The 22,899-nt window shown below is 31.4% G+C and overlaps 3 protein-coding genes and 1 long non-coding RNA gene across 4 annotated transcripts; all 4 read left to right on the top strand.

The window, feature by feature from the left end:
• The first annotated feature begins 554 nt into the window (after positions 1-554).
• On the top strand, positions 555-2,845 carry LOC145326084 (uncharacterized). The gene is made up of 2 exons (XR_013881739.1): positions 555-633; positions 1,253-2,845. It is a non-coding gene; the product is annotated as an uncharacterized LOC145326084 (long non-coding RNA).
• Positions 2,843-22,865, top strand: LOC145328422 (uncharacterized). The gene is made up of 4 exons (XM_080172069.1): positions 2,843-2,941; positions 3,628-4,681; positions 8,292-9,086; positions 20,513-22,865. Exons 2-4 carry the CDS (start codon positions 3,653-3,655, stop codon positions 22,652-22,654), a joined length of 3,966 nt encoding a protein of 1,321 aa, XP_080028195.1. The 5' UTR covers positions 2,843-2,941; positions 3,628-3,652; the 3' UTR covers positions 22,655-22,865.
• Positions 9,536-13,111, top strand: LOC145326067 (uncharacterized). Its single transcript, XM_080169166.1, has 3 exons — positions 9,536-9,629; positions 10,034-11,164; positions 11,527-13,111. Exon 3 carries the CDS (start codon positions 11,545-11,547, stop codon positions 12,799-12,801), a length of 1,257 nt encoding a protein of 418 aa, XP_080025292.1. The 5' UTR covers positions 9,536-9,629; positions 10,034-11,164; positions 11,527-11,544; the 3' UTR covers positions 12,802-13,111.
• LOC145326076 (uncharacterized) lies at positions 15,551-17,878 on the top strand. Its single transcript, XM_080169179.1, has 2 exons — positions 15,551-16,490; positions 16,846-17,878. Exon 2 carries the CDS (start codon positions 16,873-16,875, stop codon positions 17,776-17,778), a length of 906 nt encoding a protein of 301 aa, XP_080025305.1. The 5' UTR covers positions 15,551-16,490; positions 16,846-16,872; the 3' UTR covers positions 17,779-17,878.
• Positions 22,866-22,899: the final 34 nt, after the last annotated feature.

The following is a 22,899-nucleotide window of genomic DNA, read 5'->3' as shown; positions in this document are numbered from 1 at the left end:
ATTTGTTATTAAAAAAGTAAAAAAAATAACATGTTTAAAATGAACGTACGGACATTTTGGTGATGATTATAGAGTTGCTATGCTTTTTAAATCGAGGAATCACCATGCAAAGTTTTAAATCGATAGGACAATTCTAACATGCATCAATTAACGAAAAAAAGCTATCCGTTACGGACGGACGGACCGACCCTAATTATAGAAAAGCTTCGCTTTTAAAAAGTGTCACTTCCGCCCCTAGCCATTGAAGGATTGATGAAAGATATTCAGTAAGTATTTACATTAACTTTTCAATGAATATGAATAAAATAAAGAGTTCTGAAAATATATTTTCATTTTATCCCCTTCCTTGCTGGAAAAAAGTAGAAGGGGAAAAAAATTTAAAATTTGCAGCAAGGGAAAAAAAATGAATATTGTAATGTGCAGATTATACACCCCTGGTATTTTTTAGAAATTCATTTCATATTTACCTATATTCTATAGATTTGTTGTTAATTTGTACATATATTTTCAGACAGATTTGTTGTTTGTAAATTATTAATTTGTAAATATATTTTCAGACAGATTATAAAAAATAAGATTATGAAACTGGAGACAATAACAACATAAAGAGAAAAAAAACCGCTTAGAAAAAAAGTAAGTTAGTTAAATATGATTGTTGCATGAATCTCAGCTAATATTAGGGTTGGCAATCCGTCTAATTTTTGGATCGGATTCGGATTCCTACAAGAATCCGTCCAAAAATAAAACGGATTCTCCTCGAATTCCGGATAATTATTTTTTTTTACAGATTCCTGGATTCCGGATTCTAGCATTATTTTAAAAGACTTGTTTAAAAATAGATTAAAGGATTAAATTTTACTGGGTACTGGGAAGAATCTAAAGCTGCGGTTTTTTTCATATTTTCACAGTAGCTTTTCTCCTATTTGTAGACCCTACAGCATCCATTTTCTAAGCCTTACTCAACCTAACCTAACCTAAAATAAGCATGAAAAGCTACTGTGAAATATTCGGACCAAAAAACTCAAGACGCTAATTTATAAGGATAATTTTGTCTTTATGTAGATAAGCTGAAACAAACAATTATCATTTTATAGAAAAATAAACTAACCGTTTGAAAGTTAATATGTATTATCTAAAATCTGCAATTTAAAATACCGCAAGGGATTTAAAATACTTAAAATACTTTGTTATTAAAATCCCATATCCATGGCCTTCCAGTCCTGCACAGATTTTGAAACATCCATTATTTCAGATACAAGAGAACAAGATACTTTCCATCATGATCACCTGTGATGTCTGCAATAAGGAATTTTCATACAAGCAAAACCTTAAACGTCACATGAGACTACACACTGGTGAGAAGCCTTATTCTTGTGAAATATGTGACAAGGTTTTCGAAAAATATAGTATGTTAATTGCCCATCATAGAAGTCATACTGGTGAAAGACCTTTTAAATGCGATTTGTGTGAAAAGGCATTTTCTAATAGTTTTGTTTTGTCTCAACATAAACGGATACATTTAGATGAGAAGCCATTCTCCCAGAACTATGTTCTTCAAGTTCACAAAAGGATTCACACAGACGAAAAGCCATTTAAATGTAATACGTGTGATGAGGCATATGCTGATATTCGTAAATTAAATAGTCACATTAAAATTCACTCAAACAAAACTTATTCTTGTGATGCATGTGAGAAGGTATTTGAGACGTATGTTGCTCTAAGTACTCATCATAGAATTCATGATAGGCCATTTAAATGTGATTTGTGTAAACATAGCTTCTTTCATCAAAGTGATTTGTCGTCGCATAAAAATATCCATTATGTTGAGAAACCATTTTCATGCGAATTATGCCAGAAATCTTATTACACCAAATCGTTATTGTCAAAGCATAATGAATCTGCTGGACATCTCCTTAACTTACAATTTAAGAAGCCAGTTTCAACTCCTACCCCTATCAGTTTTATTGATTGTGGCTATTCTGATATCAAACAAGAGATAAAAGAAGAAGATTATTTTGGTGAAGATCCCTTATCTATTAAGAGTAAGGCTGAAAATATGGAAGTAAATAAAGAAGCGAAAATTGAAGGTGAAGAACCTGTTTAATAATTACCATCTCTTTTGTACTAGAGGCCTTCCCCAAAATTGTTGATGAGGATCCTATCTCTTTAAAGGTGGAGTGAGAGTGTGGAAGTATATCTATAAAAGAGGAAAATGGAATAGAGAGTGAAGATTTTTTTAAGTAATAAAAATGTTTGATATAAAAATGAACCTAAATACAAAATATTTTGAAAATATCTTTTCTAAGTGCTTTATGATATACCTAGTTGTATTTTTATATAATATTTGATGTTATATGTAAAGCGACTAAAAAAGGCCTAACATTACATGCTCTCATTCGTGTATAGTGATAAAACAGGCCAACATACCTATTCTACATAATTAGTACTATACAGACAGACACACATTCTATTGATCTGTAATAGACAAGGATTATTTAAACCCCAATATCTGGAATGATTGTATTTTTATTAGCATAAAATGGACATAGATAAATTAGCAAATGAATATATATTATTACATATAAAATATCATATTAACAATTGAAGGCACATATAAAGCTTCACCGGCAGGCATACCTGAAACAGAGAATAGATATGAACACTAGGATTCTCATATAGTCCCCTTACCAATCTAGCCATTTAAAGATTTGGTAAACACATTCTTTATTTACTCATGTAAACCATATACCTATTATCAGTAAAGATAAATTTTTAAATTAATTTTTGATTCCAATTTAAATTGTTTTGATTTGTGTATAAAATGACCTACCTATCTATTTTCAGACTAAATATAAAAGGAAATGAGATTCAAGATTTTAAAACTGCAGACGATAGAAAAACAAAGAGAAACAAACCGCTTATCATTTGTGTTTAGAGAAAAGTATGTTAGATTTTTAATTGCATGGGTAAATTTGGAGTTGTGAACCTTTGAATGTTTTTTTTTGTATTTTTTCTCATAAGGGCTTCGCCCAAAAGTGTGATGGGGTTCCCACACTCCCTCTTTTTTTTTGTCAATAATAAAAGGTGGTGGGGGAGCAGGGATTGGAAAATGTCAAGGGGGGGGGGGGGGTAATACAACCATCACTTAGATTTCGAATTTCGATCTGAAATTTATCATGAGTAATCCTTGGTAGGTCTATTTTCCCTAAATCGAACTAAAAGTTGGACAAGTAACGGCTGGCGGCTCAGCCGTTTAGCCGTTTTTTGCCTATTTTCAGGGCAAACTCATCATTATTTACGTAGGAATCCTTTTTTAAAACATATTTTTGGTTTAATTCATGTTAAATGATAGCAATAACCATTTTTAAAATTTCTAGTACCAACAGCTACCGGCTAGAACCGTTTGATAAGGTTTTTGAGCGCCATTTAATCATTGTTTACGAGATGGTTGCATTAAAATATTAGAGCAAAATTTGTTTTTCATAGAGTACATCAGGAGTAGTTTTACCTAAAAAGTGGGAGTTGTACAGTTCAGGCACACCTTAATTATACAGTAGTTCTACTAAAAATTAAATCATAATATTAAAATTATTTTTTTTCTATTGCATTAAATATTATTTATTCCAGGTGCAAGAACAATTAAGCAGCCATTATGAACAAGTGTCAAATCTGCTACAAGAAATTATCTTTGATAATTCATACAGGTGAGAAGACAATTATATGTGATTTATGTGAAAAAGCATTTCCACAGGGTGATAGTTCAACAAGACGTATGAAAATTAATGCAGCAAAGCCATTCAAATGTGATTTTTGTGAAAAATCATTTAAAGAGAAATGTGAGTTGATACAACATGCAAGAATTCATACAGGTGAGAACCCATTCGAATGTTATATATGTGAAAAGGCTTTTTCACAACTAGGTCATTTAAATGTTCATATGAGGTTTCATGCAGGAGAGAAGCGATACCCTTGTGATGCTTGTGATAAGGCTTTCATACAAAAAGGGGATCTAATTGTACACAAGAGGATCCATACAGGAGAGAAGCCATACTCTTGTGATACATGTGATAAGGCTTTCAAACAACAAAATGAATTAATTGTACACAAAAGGATCCATACAGGAGAAAGGCCTTACATCTGTAATACATGTAAAAAAGCTTACCGTACAGGCAGTGATCTAACAAATCATATGAGAACCCATACTGGTGAGAAGCCATACTCTTGTGAAGTATGCCAGAAATCTTATAATCAAATTTCAAACCTGAGAACTCATAAAAAATCAGCTATACATATCAAGAAGCTAAAATCTTTCAAGAAAACAGTTTCACCTTCTGCCAGTTTTGTTACTTGCGATGAAGCTGATGAAAATCTTGAGACAGAAGAAAAAGAAATTCTTGATAAAGATCCTCTTTCTATGCAGGCTGATACTTCTGATTTTGTTGATGAAAAACCATTCGCATGTGAAGTTTGTGACAAAAGTTTTAAGTCTAAGGATGTCTTAAATATCCACAGATATATGCATCCAGAACAAAAGTCAAGCAACCAGATAAAAGCAGAGAAGAATGGAGGAGAAACTCGTGATGAGGAACCTATATCTATAAAGATGGAGGCTGAAAGTGTGGAAGTAATTATAAAAGAGGAAATAAGAGATGAAGAAGAAATTGAGAGTGAAGAATATTTATAAATAGATAGAAATAATAATGATAGGTACTTTCAAAAATGTTGAATAGGAAGTATCATATATTCTCTGTTAGCATTCTTGTTAATTGTTTGTATACTTTTAGGAACTCAAGTAGGGTCATAGTAAGAGGTCTGAATAGCTAGGACAATGTCGGAATATAACTAACAAATCATTACTGATAATACTTACGTTGCGTTAAGTTGAAATATCCCTATTAGTTGCATGAAATGCATTTAAACTTGAATTTAGTGAACTGCAGATTTTTTCCTGTTCAATGGTTTAAACTACATCTATTTAGGCATATTTTTGAAAGAATTTAAATTTTCTTCCACATAGCTATAAAAACATCAAAATCATATTTTTGAGATGTATGCAACTTATGCAGGTGTCTTGTTTTCACAAAAAAACAGCATGACGACTATTTTAGTGGTGCCTAAGGGGGGGGGGGGGAAGTTCTGACACATTTGCGTAAACGGTGAGTAGTTATAGGCTTTATCTTTGGACTGAGAGGATAGGTTATTAGGGATAAAATCATTCTTATATGATGAATTTCCCCCAGATTTAAGATTTTTTGGATAGGCCTCCAGGTTCCGGAGCTCCAGGACTCCAGGTGGTCTCTGTACAGGTAAAAATGAAAAAAAAAAAATTTTTTTAAGTTAAAAATCAACTTATAAAACAAAATATGCATATTTTTTCTTCAAATATGTGAATAATATTAAAAAAGATGCATATTTTGTTTTATAAGTTGACCTGTAACTTAAAATTTTTTTTTTTTTTTTTCAATTTTACCTTTACAGAGACCACCAGGAGGCCTGGAGCTCCGGAACCTGGAGGCCTATCCAAAAAATCTTAAATCTGGGGGAAATTCATCATATAAGAATGATTATATCCCTAATAACCTATCCTCTCAGTCCAAAGATAAAGCCTATACTCACCGTTTACGCAAAAGTGTCAGAACTTCCCCCCCCCCTCGTTTATTTTTTTTGTAGTACAAAAGGGGGGGGGGGGGGTTAATGCAACCATCTCGTAATCAATGTATAAATGGCACTTAGAATTCGAATTTCGATCTGAAATTTTGCATGAGTAATCCCTGCTAGGTCTATTTTCCCTGAATCGAACAAAAAGTTGGAAAAGTAACGGCTGGCGGCTTATCCGTTTAGCCATTTTTTTTTTCAAATCAATCACTTAACCTATCTCCACATAATACTCTTTGCTGCTCCAAAACGTTTTCAAACGATTCTAGTCGGTAGTTGCTGGTACTAGAAATCTAAAACAATGTTTTGTTTCATTTCACATAATTTTAAGCAAAAATATAATTTAAAAAGTTGATTTCTACGTAATTTATGACAGATTTGCCTTAAATACGGTGGAACCGTTAGCCGTTACTTTTTCAACTTTTTGTTCGATTTAGGGAAAATAGACCTACCAAGGATTACTCATTCAAAATTTCAGATCGAAATTAGAATTCTAAGTGCCATTTAATCATTGATTACGAGGTGGTTGCACGAACCCCCCGCCCCCCCCCCCCTTATATATGACAGATGCATGCAATCATTTTTCTAGAACTGTGACTTTTTTATCACAAATGAGACATCAATGGACGTAAAACAAAAAGTTAATTAACTTTCGATGATCTTCATTGCTATTCTATATCTATAATATTCTACAAAAAAAAACATTTAAAGGTTCACTAAGTAAGTACCAAAATCGTTAAATGCACTTTGTGCAACTATTTTGTTTACCTTCTTTAAATTTTATTTTCTTATATTTAATTAGATCTAATTATCATTATTGTTTTACTTGTAAAATTATTATGTCTATTTTCAGACAGAATATAAAATGAATTGAGACTTTAGATAATAACAAGGATGACAACATCCATAAGTAGCGAAGCAGAAAAAATATTTATAAGAATTGAAAGATTAGTTGTCAAAAGCATGTATATTAGGAAAATAATCACGAAACCTTTTTAACATTTATTTTTAATTTCTTGATATTTATATTTCAGAACTATGACTAACAGACTGTCAGTCAAAGTAAATGGATGCTCAAAACAACGGGAAATTTAAGTTTGATATTTTTAACTACAAAAATTTTAAAAATCGGACCATAAACACCAAAGATGTGAGGAAAAATGTGAAAAATATGAAAATAGCTAAAAACCTGCAAAAAGGCAGTCTGACCGCCATTGATGTTTTCTTGAAACGACAGGAAATTAAATTTTGATATCTATAACTGAAAAACTTTGGAAATCGGACCATAAACACCAAAGGTATGGAGAAAAATACAAAAATAGCCTAAAACCTGCCCAAAGGCAGTCTGACCGTCATAATTGTTTTGTTGAAAAGACAGGAAACTTAATTTTGATACTATAACTGAAAAAAAATTTGAAAATCGGACCATAAACACCAAAGATATGGACAAAAATGTGAAAAATACAAAAATAGCCTAAAACCTGCTAAAAAGCGGTCCAACCGCCATTGATGTTTTATAGTTAATTGTGCTCCTTAATAATGGGAATGTTGTCAAAAAATTTCAGCCTTTTATCTTTTATAGGAGCCGAGAAAATCACGTTTCCCCCAAACTAAGACATACGGACATACGGACATACAGACAGACGGACATTGCAAGTTATAGAGTAGCTTCGCTACTAAAAAGAAAGAAATACACAAAGGAAGAAAAAAGTGAGTGATTTGAGTTTAACAAAAGTAAAGTAAGTTAGTTTTCTATATTAAAAATATTATTAAGCAGAATCTTTAGAATCTTCATATTAAAGATGTAGGATGTTTCTCTGTCTGTAATAAAAGTAAAATAGTAAAAATATTATTTAAAAACTCAAATTTGTGGTTTGGGGTGTTTTTTTCCATTCTTTGTATTTTAAATGAAAGCTAAAGATTAATAATACAGCAAAAGTAGATTGGTTAAACTTACTATAGTCATGGATATAAGAGATACTGGGGTAAAAATTAGATGTAAGATGGAAGTTTTTATGTACAATATCGTACCCGGGATTCAACACGTTGTTGTTGTTGTTGTAGCCATGATTCTCTGAAGTTAGGACTCAGATGCACACGGAGATTGGAAGTGAAAATCCTTTGGCCAATCTTAGATTGGTAAGCTTCGCGCACAGCTGATTGTATTCTATGTTACATTACAAGCTGACCCGCAATTCTCGTGAAAGCTACTCAATTATTACATCACCAACACCCTGGCCTAGAGTTTTGGCAGGTGTTGTCACAGAGTGGCTGTAATAATAAAATCAGTATTTAAAATAGTTAATAAAAATTAAAAAAGATTGACATAAGTGAGATGGGGGGGGGGGGGGGGGTTATTTATGCATATCGTAATCAGTGGTGCAAATGACACTTAGAATCCGAATTTCGTTATGAAACTTGGCAGGCATGTATATTGTATAATCCTTGGTAAGTCTATTTTCCCTAATTCGAACAAAATAAGTTTTACTTATTTATTAACGAAATTCGGATTCTATGTGCCATTGGCACACTTATTACAAGATGGTTGCATTTCCTCCCCCCCCCCCCTTCTTAACTTCAATTAAATGTTCAATATTACATTAGATATCATTTATTCCAGGTGCAAGAACAATTAGGAATCCATCATGCACAAGTGTCCTATCTGCTGGAAGGATTTCTCTTTTAAGCACAATCTAACAGTACATATGAGAATTCATACAGGTGAGAAGCCATTTAAATGTGATTTATGTGAGCAGGCATTTTCTGACAGTTGGACCTTAACTAAGCACAAGAGGATTCATACAGGAGAGAAGCCATACTCTTGCGATATTTGTGAAAAAACTTTCCGTACAAGTAGTGAATTCGTTGTTCATAAGAGGATCCATACAGGAGAGAAGCCATACACTTGTGATACATGTGAGAAAGCTTTCCGTACACATAGTGAGTTTAATGTCCATAAGCGGACTCATACAGGAGAGAAGCCATATATATGTGATACATGTAATATTGCCTTCTCACAAAAGAGTTCCTTAACACTTCACAAGAGAATCCATACAGGAGAAAAGTCATTCTCTTGTGATACATGTGATAAGGCTTTCTCACGACTAAGTGTTTTAACACGGCATAAATGGATCCATACAGGCAAAAAGCCATACTCTTGTGAATTATGCCAGAAATCTTATTACTCTAGTTCAGAACTGTCAAGACATGAAAATTCAGCTAAACATCTCAAGAAGTTAGAATCTATTGAGAATACAGTTCAACCTTCTGCTTCTACCAGTTTTGTTGATTGTGTTGAAGCTAGTGTAAAACTTGAAACAGAAGAAGATGATGATCCTCTTCCTATCAAGATGGAGGCTGAGAATGTTGAAGAAATTATAATAAAAGAGGAAATAAAAGAAGAAGTAATTCAGGATAATGATTCTCTTTCTTATTAACAGAATTCAAATTAGGATATAATAAACACAATTGAAACCAATATTAGTATAAGATTAAAATAGGAAAATTTATTTGCTGATATAAATCATGAATGTAAAATCACAAATTATACCAGTCTTTCTTATCGTTGATATTTTTTCCAAAAATTAATTAACAGTATGTAAGTACGTAAAGTTTAAATAGTTTTACTAATAAGCAAAATTTCATTCTGCTTAAGATTCATTTGTTTCCCGTCTTCAAAATATTTCAATTATTTATAGAATAAAATCTTTATTTAGCCTTATTTAATTGCAACCAAGTAAATCAATACAAAAATGCTAAATATTTTTTAGGAAACACTTTTTCTAACTATAAATTATTAAAGAATATTTCCATCAATTTTGAATTTCTTTCATCTTTAAATATTATGTAATTAGTTTTGATGTTTGTTAAATAAATAATTTAGGTATTTATTTTCAGATAACGTTAAGATGAAATAAGATTTGAAATATACAGAGAAACAAACCAATTGGACAATTTGAGTTTAGAAAATAAAAGTAAGTTAGTTTATTACATAAACAAGGATAATTTTGTTATTAAGTTGCGCAACAAAATAAGAACAAAACTATAATTGTTATCATAATTAATATGTATTGTTTAGATACTATTTATAATTTAAAAAGCAAAAGATGAACATAATATAAAACACACGGTACATCTGGAATACTTTTACCCACATAGTGACGGACATACCCTACTTATAGAGAGGTGACAATAATCAAAATGTGGATGTAAGGAGAGTTTTTTTATATAATACATCTGAAATACTTTTACATACAAACGTACAGATATACCCTTATTATTGTGATAATAAAATCAGTATTTAAAATAAAAATTAAAAGGGTTGAAACTAGGTATAATTTTCAATTCTAATTTTCATTAAAATTTTCTTTTGTTTTAGGTGTAAGATCGATTTTTTATCCATCATGAACAAGTGTCATATCTGCAATATCTGCTACAAGGAATTCGCTTCCAATAGAAATTTGACAAGACACATGAGAATCCATACAGGTGAAAAGCCATACATATGTCATTTATGTTTCAAAGCATTTACACAGAGACAGCACTTGAAAACACACATAAGAATTCATATAGATGAAAAGCCATACTCTTGCGAAATATGTGAAAAGGCCTTCCGTTCAAGTGGGGATTTAACTGTCCACAAGAGGATCCATACAGGTGAGAAGCCATACTCATGTGAATTATGCCAGAAATCATACGGCTCTAGTTCAGACATGTCAAGACATAATAAATCAGCTGGACATCTTCTCAACTTAGAATTTAAGAATCCACCTACAGCTTCTACCAGTTTTGTTGATTGTAATGAAGCTGATATTAAACTGGAAATAAAAGAAGAAGAAATGTCTTATGAAGATCTTATGTCTATACAGATGATGGCTGAAAGTGTGGAAGTAATTATAAAGGAGGAAGAAGGTATTGAGAGTGAAGAGGGTTGTGTTTAAGATTTAATGTAAAGTGTAAATAATAACAATTTAAAGAAAAAAATCATGAAAAAAATATTTATGGGTCAATAATTTTAAATTCAATTTCATTTTGTTGAAATATTCCTATGACATTGGCTTTAAAATGTATTCAATTGAATTTTTTCAACCAAAATATGTACATAATTTTTTACCAAAAACATAAACCTTTGTTGCCCTTACCATGCATGGCTAACTTTTATCCCCATTCACTTCTAACCTAAGTTTGAGGAATACTCATTGAAATGAATTGTAAAAGTAAAGTTAATTATATTTTACCTAAATCGTGTAGATGCTGTTTCTGTTTATACATTTTTTTCCTTCCTTCTTCTCTTGAATGCCAAAGTTTGTATACCTACCTTCTTTAATTTAATTTTTGTAAACTAATCTATATCTCATTTTCTTATATTTTATTTACCCATAATATCAATTGTGTTAATTGTAAAATTATTATTATATTTATTTTCAGACTTAATATAAAATGAATTGAGACTCCAAGATTATAAAAAGAAATAAAACGCGAGTGATTTGAGTTTAGCACCTAGAGTAAAGTAAGTTAGTTTTCTATATTACAAATATTATGTTGCAGAATCTTGATATTAAAGATGTAGGATATGTGTCTGTAATACAAGTAAATAAGTTTTATATATCAAAAATATTTTATAGCGTCCTAATAGTAAAGGTTTAATGTATGGCTGAGGGCAATAAAAGATCTTGTTTAGAACTTTTCTTACAAGCACCTTTGATAAAATATCTGTCATTAAATAGCACTAAAAAGCCCAGTCATAGCAGTTTTTATCGGCAGCGGTAGTTTCGCCGCCTTTTCTTCACAGTTCCATATTGAACTCTAATAAAGCAATTGCAATGCTAAATTTTAGCGTTCTACCTGTTTCAATGTCTAAATAATTTTTAGGTGGAAGAATAATCCAACATGAATACTTGTGAAATCTGCAACAAGGAATTCACTAGAAATTCTAGCCTCAAAGTTCACATGCGGATACATACAGGTGAAAAGCCATACGAATGTGATACATGTGGTAAGCCATTTGCAACAAATAGCAACTTAATCCTTCATAAAAGGATTCACACAGGTGAGAAAAAATTCAAATGTGAAATTTGTGAAAAAGTTTTCTTACAACAAAATAATTTAACAAGACATATGATGATTCATACAGGAGATAAGCCATACTCTTGTGATATTTGTGAGAAAGCTTTCCGTACGAGTAGTGATTTAAATATCCATGAGAGGAAACATACAGGAGAGAAGCCATACTCTTGTGCTGTATGTGAACAAAAGTTTTCGAGTTTTAGCGGTTTGTTTAGACACAAACCAATTCATACTGGTGAGAAGCCATACTCTTGTGATATATGTGAAAAAGCTTTTCGTACACGTGGCATGTTAAAAGTTCATAAGATGATCCATTCAGGAGAAAAACCATACTCTTGTGAAGAGTGTGAGAAAGCTTTCCGTACAGTTGGCGAATTAAATGTCCATAAGAAGATTCACACAGAAGAGATTCCTTACTTTTGTGTTTTATGCCAGAAAGCTTATTACTCGAGTTACCAATTTTCACAGCACAACAAATCAGCAGGACATCTCAAGAAGATGGAATCTACCAAGAATATAGTTCCACCGTCTACTTCTACCAGTTTTGTTGATTGTGGTGAAGTTGATAAAAAACTTGAGACAGAAGAAATAGAAACTGTTTCTATTAAGGCTGATACTTCTAATTTTGTTGACTGTGGTACTGTTGAAAATAAAGAACCTTTCTCATGTGATGTATGCCACAAGAAATTCTCTAACAGGGGAAATTTGACAAGACACATGATAATTCATACAGGAGAGAAGCCATTTAAATGTGATTTTTGTGAAAAAGCATTTACACAACAAAGTCATTTAAAAAAACATATGAGTATTCATCCAGAAGCGATGGTTAAAGATAAACCAACTTTCTCATGTGACGTTTGTGACAAAACATTTGAATCTAAAGATGTCTTAAGTATCCACAAATATTTGCATCCAAAACAAAAATTAAGTGAAGATAATAAACTTAACATTAAAGAAGAAATTTATGACGAGACTCCTATTTTTGTTAAGATGGAGGCTGAGAATGTGGAAGTAATTTTAAAAGAGGAAATAAATGAGGAAGAAGGAATTGAGAGTGAAGAAATTGTTCAAAGTAGTTAAAAAAGATAAAACCTAAATTACGAATTTTTAAATTACGTATACTTTTTAAAATGTTATTTGTATAGTTTTAAAACATTAAATATTAGTTTCCATGGGTATCTATCACAAAATTGGCGTCTTGCTGTTTTTGTAAGTATGTAGAAAAGTATGAATCTTTAAATTTTAAAAACTACATTGAAGATTGAATTCTGTCAAATACAAGTCTTATCATTTTAGTTAATATGATTTAACAAGAAAAAATATGGCATCACTACTTTCATAGAAATACCCCTTAATCATTGACTCTGTAATTTATTCATTTAGATTTTTCAATTGAATTATGTACCTACATATTGTTTTGATTAAAAACATGTAAACTAATCAAAATAAGGGGGTGGAGGGGGGAATACATCTATAGATATGTGTCCAAGGTACCACCGATTTTATCATGTGTCCCTATCTTTTGTTTTCCATTTGTAATTGTTTTATATTTATCATTTTATTTTTCATTAAAAATTCAGAATTAGAATGTAAAAAGTTTGAAATAGTCTAATTTCTAAGCAAATTGAATTAAAATCACGTATTTTTTAACTATCTAACCATTTTAAGATTTAATTATTTATTTAAGTATTAACTCTTAATTAATGAATATTTAGCGTTATATTACTTTTAATCTCTTTCCCTTTAAAGTCTTGTTTTTGATTTTGTTGGATGTAAAGAAAAAATGAACTCTTTTATTTTCAGACATAATGTAGATTTAAGAAGGCTTAGTAGTATATGGAGAGAAATAATCATGCAAAGATTAAAATAAAAGTAAGTTATTTTTTTAAATGAACAATGATAACTTTGTCCATATGTATCGTAGCTGAGCAAAAACAAACCATCAAAAGAAAAATAAACATTAATTGAAAGTGATTTTTAATTATTGAAATATATATAACACAAGTGATTTAAGTTAAGTAACACAGAAGGATAATTATGTTTGGTCCATGTGACTGAGTAGAGGACGTCTATGATTTGTAGCTTTGGTTTTACGGATGATTTACTTTAAATATTTTTTATTCCAGTTGACACTTTCTAATTTGTGTAATTTAGCTTTAAAAATTGGAGGGATATACCGTTTTTTAGCGGCAGCGGCGCTTTTGCTGCCTTTTTTAAAATTCTATATTGTATCATATTAAAGCAACTGCCATACCAAATTTTTAAGTTCTACTCCTATTTTAAAGCCTTAAAACAAAATTTTTTCGAAATTCTGAGAAAGCTACCACTACCTTAAATAAAGATAAGAGAAGTTTAGTTACTAAGGGTATGAAAATCAGTTTGTAGGGGTTTTATTAAATTAAGTCAGTTACAGAAATATTTGAAAAATATTGTTAGATTTTAATGGAGGTTGATAATTACAACTTTCGCACCAGCTGTCGAAGCTATGAATTCAAATATTCAACATGACATCAACAATTAAAAATATTTGATTTCACAATTATATTATTAAAGACAGTTATAGCTATAATGTTGCTCCATTTTTGTAGATATCTGAAACTGGTTTTAGCTGAAGACAATTCCTTTAAGACAATTCCTTTATAAACTGACTAGCGGCTTCGCCCCTAGCCTCTAGGGGCTTTGCCCCAAGAGATGGTAAAAAAAGTGTAAGGTGAAATTTGTATTAAAAAATAATAAGAAGGACCAAGGAAATCTTCTACAAAGGAAATCTTCCACAAAGGAAATCTTCTACAAAGGACCAAGGATATTTCTTACAAAAAAAAAAAAAAAATTGGGGGGATTTTTTTGTTTTTTGGGGGTTTGGGGTGTCCCACCCCCCAAGAAAATAGCTTAAAACCACCACAGGACCAATAGGTAGATACCCTGAAGAGTAGAATCCGATCGGTTCAATGGTTACCGAGATCTTAAGGGACAGACAGACGGACAGACATCAAGCTACTTTGTATTATAGATAATAATTTAGCTTACAAATATTATTTTATCCTGAACATTAATATTTTCTATTTCAGTTGCACAAGAACATTATATAATAATCCAAAATGAGCAAGTGTGGTCTTTGCCAAAAGAAAATTTCAACATTACATAAGAGAATTCTTAAAGGAGAAGAACTATCCATCTGTGATTTATGTGAGAAGATTTTTTCACATAGACCACGTTCTAAAGACAGTTCAAAAGACAATTCCAAAGATTTACTCTTGTGGTGTATGTCAAAAAGCTTTTTATGTGAAAAGACATTCTCAGGGATCGGTCAATTGAAAATTCCGAAGGGGATAAACACAGATGAGAAAATATTTAAATGTCCAACATGTGAAAAAGTATTCTGTACAAGTAATAAGTTAACAGTCCATATACGGACAATTCATAAAGGAGAAAAGGCACACCCATGTGATACATGTGGAAAAGCTTTCCGTTGTAATAGTGAGTTAAATGTACATAAAATGATCCATACAGGAGAGAAACCATTCTCATGTGATACCTGTGAAAAATCCTTCAGTCAAAATAGTAGCTTAACTGTCCATAAAAGGACTCATACAGGTGAGAAGCCATTCACTTGTGAATTATGCCAGAAATATTGTAACACTAGTTCAGACCTTTCTAAACATAATAAATCAGCTAAACATATTAAGAAGTTAGAATCTACTAAGAATGCAGTCTTACCTTCTAATTCTACCAGTTTTGTTGATTGTGGTGAAGCTGACATTAAGCAAGAGATAAAAGAAGAAGAAACTCTTGATGATGATCCTCTCTCTCTGTAAAGATGGAAGCTGACATTAAGCAAGAGATAAAAGAAGAAGAAACTCTAGATGAGGATCCTCTCTCTATCAACATGGAGGCTTAGAATGTCGAAGAAACTATGAAACAGGAAATAGAAGAGAGAACAGAATTCTGATAGGAATAGACCTAACATATGATATTGAAATTAAATAACTATACTTTTTATCTTAGAAAATTTTAAGATCAACTTTTCAAATAATCTTATTTTAAAGCAAAAGTTTTTATTTTATTTTTAATTAACCAATATGATAAACATTATTTTAGAGACTTTACTAAACAGATGAACACACATTAAGACAACTATCTTCTAATGTTTATTTAATTATTATTTCCTCCCTATACCTTTCTATTAACAAGTATTCAGTTGAAATTAACACAAAAATTTTCATGATTTATAATTAACTAAGAGTTATTCTCAGCTGTTAAGATATGAGGCATTTTATTTATGTATTTTAGATAGTTTTATGCCTACCTAGTTATCCGATTTATTTGGATTTTATTTTATTATTCCCTGGATTTGCCACAATTAGCAAAAACTGTTCCTAATATTCATAAACTACAAAAGGCAGAATTTTTACTCGTCAAAATATTTTATTGAATTAGATATCATTTTATTATTCCCTGGATGTTACGCTTACCACAATTAACAAGAAATATTCGTAATAATCATACGATCCTTGATTCAGAATTTTACTCATTATTGTCATCTCCTTTCCTCTCTATAATTCAATTATATACTTCTTTAATCTTGTTTATTAATAGTTCATCATTTTCATATTATTTTTTATTCATTAAGATCTCATTATCAAACTTGTGTTGCTTATAAAATAATGATGATATTTTTTTTCAGAAAAAATGTAAAATGAATGAAAACGTAAGATTATAAAACTCAATAGTAACACAAAGAGAAAGAAAACTCGAGTTTATCATCTGAAGTAAGTTTTATTAGTTTCTTAGGTTTGTGACATAAGTAGCCATGGAGAAGGTCGAGACACTTTTTGTAGCCCTTAGGGTCAGCTAAATAAATTAGCAAAAAACTTTAACTTTTGTTGATAGAGCTAAAAGAATGTTTTTTTTTTGCATCTCTCTCTATACATTTCCACATCAGAATATATTTTTTATATCAATTAAAAGAGCTTTTTAAAGCCAAAGTGCTTGAGAAAATGGATATTGCTAAAGTTTAGTCTTAACAAGGAAAGGACAGCCAACTTTTTTTTTCTTTTCAAAAAGGCATAAGATTTCATGAAAACTATCCTTGTCTAAACTGAATATTAATATTTTCTATTTCAGGTGCACAAGAACAAATAATAATTCATAATGAGCAAGTGTGATCTCTGCAAGAAGAAAATCCCTTCCATGGGGAACTCGACAGTGCATAACAGAATTATTGGAGGCGAAGAACTAACCATTTGTGATTTATGTGAAAAGACTTTCTCACAGATAGATCACACGGCAGTTCCAAAGTGTGGGAAAATATTTACATGTGAAATATGTGAAAGGGAATTCACTCAAAAATCTCATTTAATAAATCATGAGATGATCCATACAGGAGAGAAGCCATACGCTTGCCATATGTGTGAAAAAGCTTTCCGTAGAAGTACGGATTTATATGTACATCAAAGAATCCATACAGGAGAGAAGCCTTACTCTTGTGGTATATGTGGCAAAGAATTTACAACTCTAGGTACATTTACTGGTCATAAAATGATCCATACAAGAGAGAGGCCATTCAAATGTGATTCATGTGACAAGGCTTTCACACAAAAAAATCATTTAACTCTTCATAAGATGAACCACACTGGTGAGAAGCCATTCTCTTGCAAGTTATGCCAAAAATCTTTTAAATCAAGTGCAGTACTGTCAGCACATAATAAAGGTATTAAACATCTGGAGAAGTTAAAATCTGCTAAGAATTCAATTCCACTTTCTAGTGAATACTCTTGTGAATTATGCAAGAAATCTTTTCCCTATAGATCAAACTTGGCAATACATAATGAATCAGTTGGACATCTTAAGAAATTAGAATCAAAGAATAAAGATCCACCTCCTGCTTCTACCAGTTTTGTTGATTGTGGTGAAGCTGATATTAAGCAAGAGATAAAAGAAGAAGACACTCTGGATGAAGATCCTATCTCTGTAAAAATTGAGGCTGAGAGTGTGGAAGTAATTGTAAAGGAGGAAATAAAAGAGGAAGAGGGAATTGAGAGTGATGAATATTTTTAACATAGATGAAATATGTTTTTAAAAATCTTATTTATAAATGAGATTTAAGCTAAATTGCGAATTTGTTGTAAATTTCTTTAACAAGTGTTTTAAGATTTGATGTAAAGTGTAAAAAATATTACTTCTCTAAACACCTGAGCTAGATCTTTAAATCATTTCAATGGTGCGCCAAATCGGGGTGAGCCAACTTTCTACCAATGAGAGCACAGCATTTAACGAAATACCACGCTGTGATTGGCTGAAATTCGGCGCACCCTGATTTGGCGCACCATTAAAATGATTTAAAGATCCAGATCTGTTAAAGAAATAAGGATGACAACATCCATAAAAGCGAAGTTCTGAAACAGTTGGATATTGTTCCTAGTTCTCATTGGAATCAGTATTACAAAAATCAGATAAATAGGATAAGGGGGGGTTTTAATGCAACCATCTCGTGATCAGTGAGCAAATGGCACATACAATTTGAATTCCGATCTGAAATTTTGCATGAGTAATCCTTGGTAGGTCTATTTTCCATAAATCGAACAAAAAGTTGAAAAAGTAACGGCTAACGGCTCAGGCGTTTAGCCGTTTTTTGGCTATCTTTAGGGCAAATCTGCCATAAATTATGTAGGAATAAACTTTTTGAAACATATTTTTGCTTTAAATTATGTGAAATGATACAAAAAAATCATTTTTAGATTTCTAGTACCAGCTACTAGCGGCTAGAACACTTTGAAAACGTTTTGGAGCAGCATAGATTATTATGTGGAGATAGGTTTCGTGATGATTTCCCTTGAAATAGTTTTAAAAATGGCTAAACTGCTGAGCCGCCAGCCCTTAGCCGTTACTTTTCCAACTTTTTGTTCAATTTAGGGAAAATATACCTACCAAGGATTGCTCATGCAAAATTCCAGATCAAAATTCGAATTCTAAGTGCCATTTGCTCACTGATTACGAGATGGTTGCATTAAACCCCCCCCCCCCATAAACATACCTGACTATTATAGGAATCATCAGGCAGAATTGAAATCGATAGGACAATTCTAACATGTCTAAATTAACGATAAGAGCTAACTGCTATGGACGGACGGACAGATCTAACCTACTTATAGAAAAGCTTCGCTTTTAAAAAATCATGATACTTTGCAAAAGTTTTATTTGTATCAATTTGTAAATAGGTAGTATCTCATTTAATGGATATTTATCATAATTAGGCACCACTAGAATTGTCTTCATGCTCTTTTTGTGATATTACAAACATCTAAGTTGCAATTAACAGAAAAAATTAATCGTGATATTTTAAAAACTACGTGGTAGAAAATTAAGATTCTTTTAAAATAATGTAGTTTATTTGATTTAAATGGAAAAACTATGGATCACTAATTTTAATTTCAAATGTATTTGTAGAAATATGCCTATGATATTGAATTTATAATGTATTCAATGAAATTATTTTGTTCAAAAAAATATGTACATAATTCTTTGTTGGACTAACCCTGCGGGGATTCCTTGTACCTATTTTACCCAAACCTAACTAATTGAAATATACTAATGAAATAAAAAATAAAGGTTGTAGGGCGGTCGCTTTTTTGCCATAAAGTTTTTCTAAGAATTTTAGATAGGATTTTTTGCTTTTGCTAAATTAGACAATTTGATTAATTTAAGACAAACTTGTTTATTTAATGAAAATTTCCTTATAGTTTCAATTGTCACTTTTTTATTGGTTGAGTACTTAGTGACATGATTAAATAATAACAATTAAAACATCCTGTCACCTTTATGAGAAAAAAATAAGTTAAGTATTAAAGCATTCAAAATTGTCTAATTTGGCTCGAATACTTGTAAAAAAAACCTGCTTTTCAAACTCTTAGAACACATAACTGAAGGGTAAAATAGACTTTCCGGCCGCGGCCCCTCCTTATTTTATATTGACTTTGTAAATGTTTTTAATGATTTTATTTTAACTAAATCATGTAGATAATGTTTCTGTTTATACTAGGGCTGGCAATCTGAATCCAGTATCACTACAATTTTTGGACCCAGAATTCGAATCCGCAATCAATTCAAATTGCGGATTCGGATTGTAAATTTTTATGACATTTGTAGTATTCAAAATTTTCCATTTCAAATGTGGCAGAAAAAAATTATTTTATTGTTTGTTAACTTTTGGTAAAATGGTTGGTAGCATTCTAAGTCTTTTTGTATTTTATTTTTACAGTAGCCTTTCATGCTTATTTTAGGTTAGGTTAAATAAGGGTTAGAATTTTTGTCATTGTTTTTGTAAGAATCTGAATCCAACCCAAAAACTGAGAGGATTGCCAGCCCTAGTTTATATATTTTTTCTATCTTGTTTTTAAATGTCAAGGTTTGTATACTATCTTTAATTTTTGTTATTCAATATATTTCTCATTTTCTTTTATTTTCAGACTAAATACAAAATTAAGTGAGGCTTTAGAGTATACCTAAAGTATAGAGTGTTTAGCAAATTAAGTAAGTTATTTTTTATATTAAGAATATTATATATAGCATCCTAATAGTAAAAAGGTTTAATGTGTGTAACAAAAGATCTTGTTCTTTACTGGAATGATTCTGATCTTGACTGTTTTTTTCTAATTTAAAATTGAATGTTTTTACACTAAAGGCTCCGGGCACAACAAATAGTTATAGATAAAATAATACACCCAAAGAATGATTATTTTTTTTCTACTTAGGAATTACATTAAGTAATGTTTATTTCAGGTGCAATTAACAGTCCATCATGTTGTCATGTGATATTTGCAACAACAATTTCTCTTCAAGAGGCAATTTAAGATTGCACATGAGAGTTCATACAGGCGAAAAGCCATTCAAATGTGATGTATGTGAGAAAGAATTCAGATATAGTAGTAGTTTGACAGCACACAAACGAATTCATACAGGCGAGAAGCCATTTGAATGTGATATATGTAAAAAGGCATTCGCACAAGGAAATTCTTTAAAAAAACATAGGAGAATTCATACAGGTGAAAAGCCATACAAATGTAATCTATGTGACAATGCATATTCAGATGGTAGTTCCCTTACAAACCACATGAGGGTTCATACAAATAAGCTGCCATACTCTTGTGATTCATGCGAAAAAGCTTTCGCAGTAAAAAGCCGTTTAACTTCTCATATAAAGATCCATACAAAAGAGAAGCCACACCTTTGTGATTTTTGTGCAAAAGCTTTCGCGCAACCACATGACCTAATTCGACATAAGAGGATTCATACAGGTGAGAAGCCATACTCTTGTAATACATGTGGAAAGTCTTTCTCACAAAAAAGTACATTAGCTGATCATATGAAGATTCATACAGGAGAGAAGCCATTCTCTTGTGGTACATGTGGAAGAGCTTTCCGTACAAATACTGCGTTAAATATCCATCAAAAGATCCACACAGGTGAGAAGCCTTTATCATATAAATGTGATTTTTGTGAAAAAGCATTCAGACATAGCGCTAATCTAACAGTACATTTAAGAAAACATACAGGTGAGAAGCCTTTCAAATGTGACTTATGTTTAAAGACTTTCAAAGAAAAAAAGACTTTAAAAGGACACATGAGAATTCATACAGGAGAGAAACCATTCTCATGTGATACCTGTGAGAAATCTTTCCGTTATAATGGGGACTTAACTAAACATAAGAGGACCCACATGAGTGCTCATACATACAAGCCATACTCTTGTGATACATGTAAAAAAGCTTTCGCAGTAAAAAGCAATTTAACTTCTCATATGAAGATCCATACAAAAGAGAAGCCACACATTTGTGATTTTTGTGCAAAAGCTTTCGCGCATCCACATGACCTAATTCGACATAAGAGGATTCATACAGGTGAGAAGCCATACTCTTGTAACACATGTGGAAAAGCTTTCTCAAGTCAAAATACATTAGCTTACCATAAGAAGATTCATACAGGAGAGAAGCCATTCTCTTGTGGTACATGTGGAAGAGCTTTCCGTACAAATACTGCGTTAAACACCCATCAAAAGATCCACACAGGTGAGAAGCCTTTATCATATAAATGTGATTTTTGTGAAAAAGCATTCAGATATAGCGCTAATTTGACAGTACATTTAAGAAAACATACAGGTGAGAAGCCTTTCAAATGTGACTCATGTGAAAAGACTTTCAAAAAAAAGGATCATTTAAAAGGACACATGAGAATTCATACAGGAGAGAAACCATTCTCATGTGATACCTGTGAGAAATCTTTCCGTTTTCAAGGTGACTTAACTGTCCATAAAAGGACCCACACAGGCGAGAAGCCTTACTCGTGTGAATTATGCCAGAAATCATTTTACTCCAAATCAGAACTGTTATGTCATAATAAATCAGCTGAACACCGCATTAAATTAGAATCTGTGCCTACCAGTTTTGTTGATTGTGGTGAAGCTGATGTAAACCTAGAGCCAAAAGAAAAAGAGACTCTTGTTGATTGTGGTGAAGCTGATGTAAAACTAGAGCCAAAAGAAAAAGAGACTCTTGTTGATTGTGGTGAAGCTGATGTAAACCTAGAGCCAAAAGAAAAAGAGACTCTTGTTGATTGTGGTGAAGCTGATGTAAATCTAGAGCCAAAAGAAAAAGAGACTCTTGTTGATTGTGGTGAAGCTGATGTAAAACTAGAGCCAATAGAAGAAGAGACTCTTGTTGATTGTGGTGAAGCTGATGTAAAACTAGAGCCAATAGAAGAAGAGACTCTTGTTGATTGTGGTGAAGCTGATGTAAAACTAGAGCCAATAGAAGAAGAGACTCTTGTTGATTGTGGTGAAGCTGATGTAAAACTAGAACCAAAAGAAGAAGAGACTCTTGATGAAAATCCTCTCACTGTTAAGATTATGGTGAAAAATGGAAAAATAACGCTATTATGAAACATGATCAACAATATGCTGATATTAATTGCATTAAAGGAATCATATTAAAAGTTTTAATCCCGTTTACTCTATTCTAATAATTTTTTATTTAAAATAAAAATCGAGAATTACTACTTTTAGTATTTAGTATGTAAAAAGTGTTTTAATTGTGTAACCACTATGCAAAGTAAATCCAAATAACTAATTTAGGATTGAACAAGTATATTAATTTTGTATTTACTTATGCTCAAGTTTTTTTGTTT

Source organism: Acartia tonsa, chromosome 1, assembly GCF_053477335.1.
Source record: "Acartia tonsa isolate MP-2025a chromosome 1, ASM5347733v1, whole genome shotgun sequence".
Lineage (NCBI taxonomy): Eukaryota > Metazoa > Arthropoda > Copepoda > Calanoida > Acartiidae > Acartia > Acartia tonsa.
The sequence above is the reverse complement of the archived record's forward strand: the minus strand, read 5'-3'. Positions and strand labels throughout refer to the sequence as shown.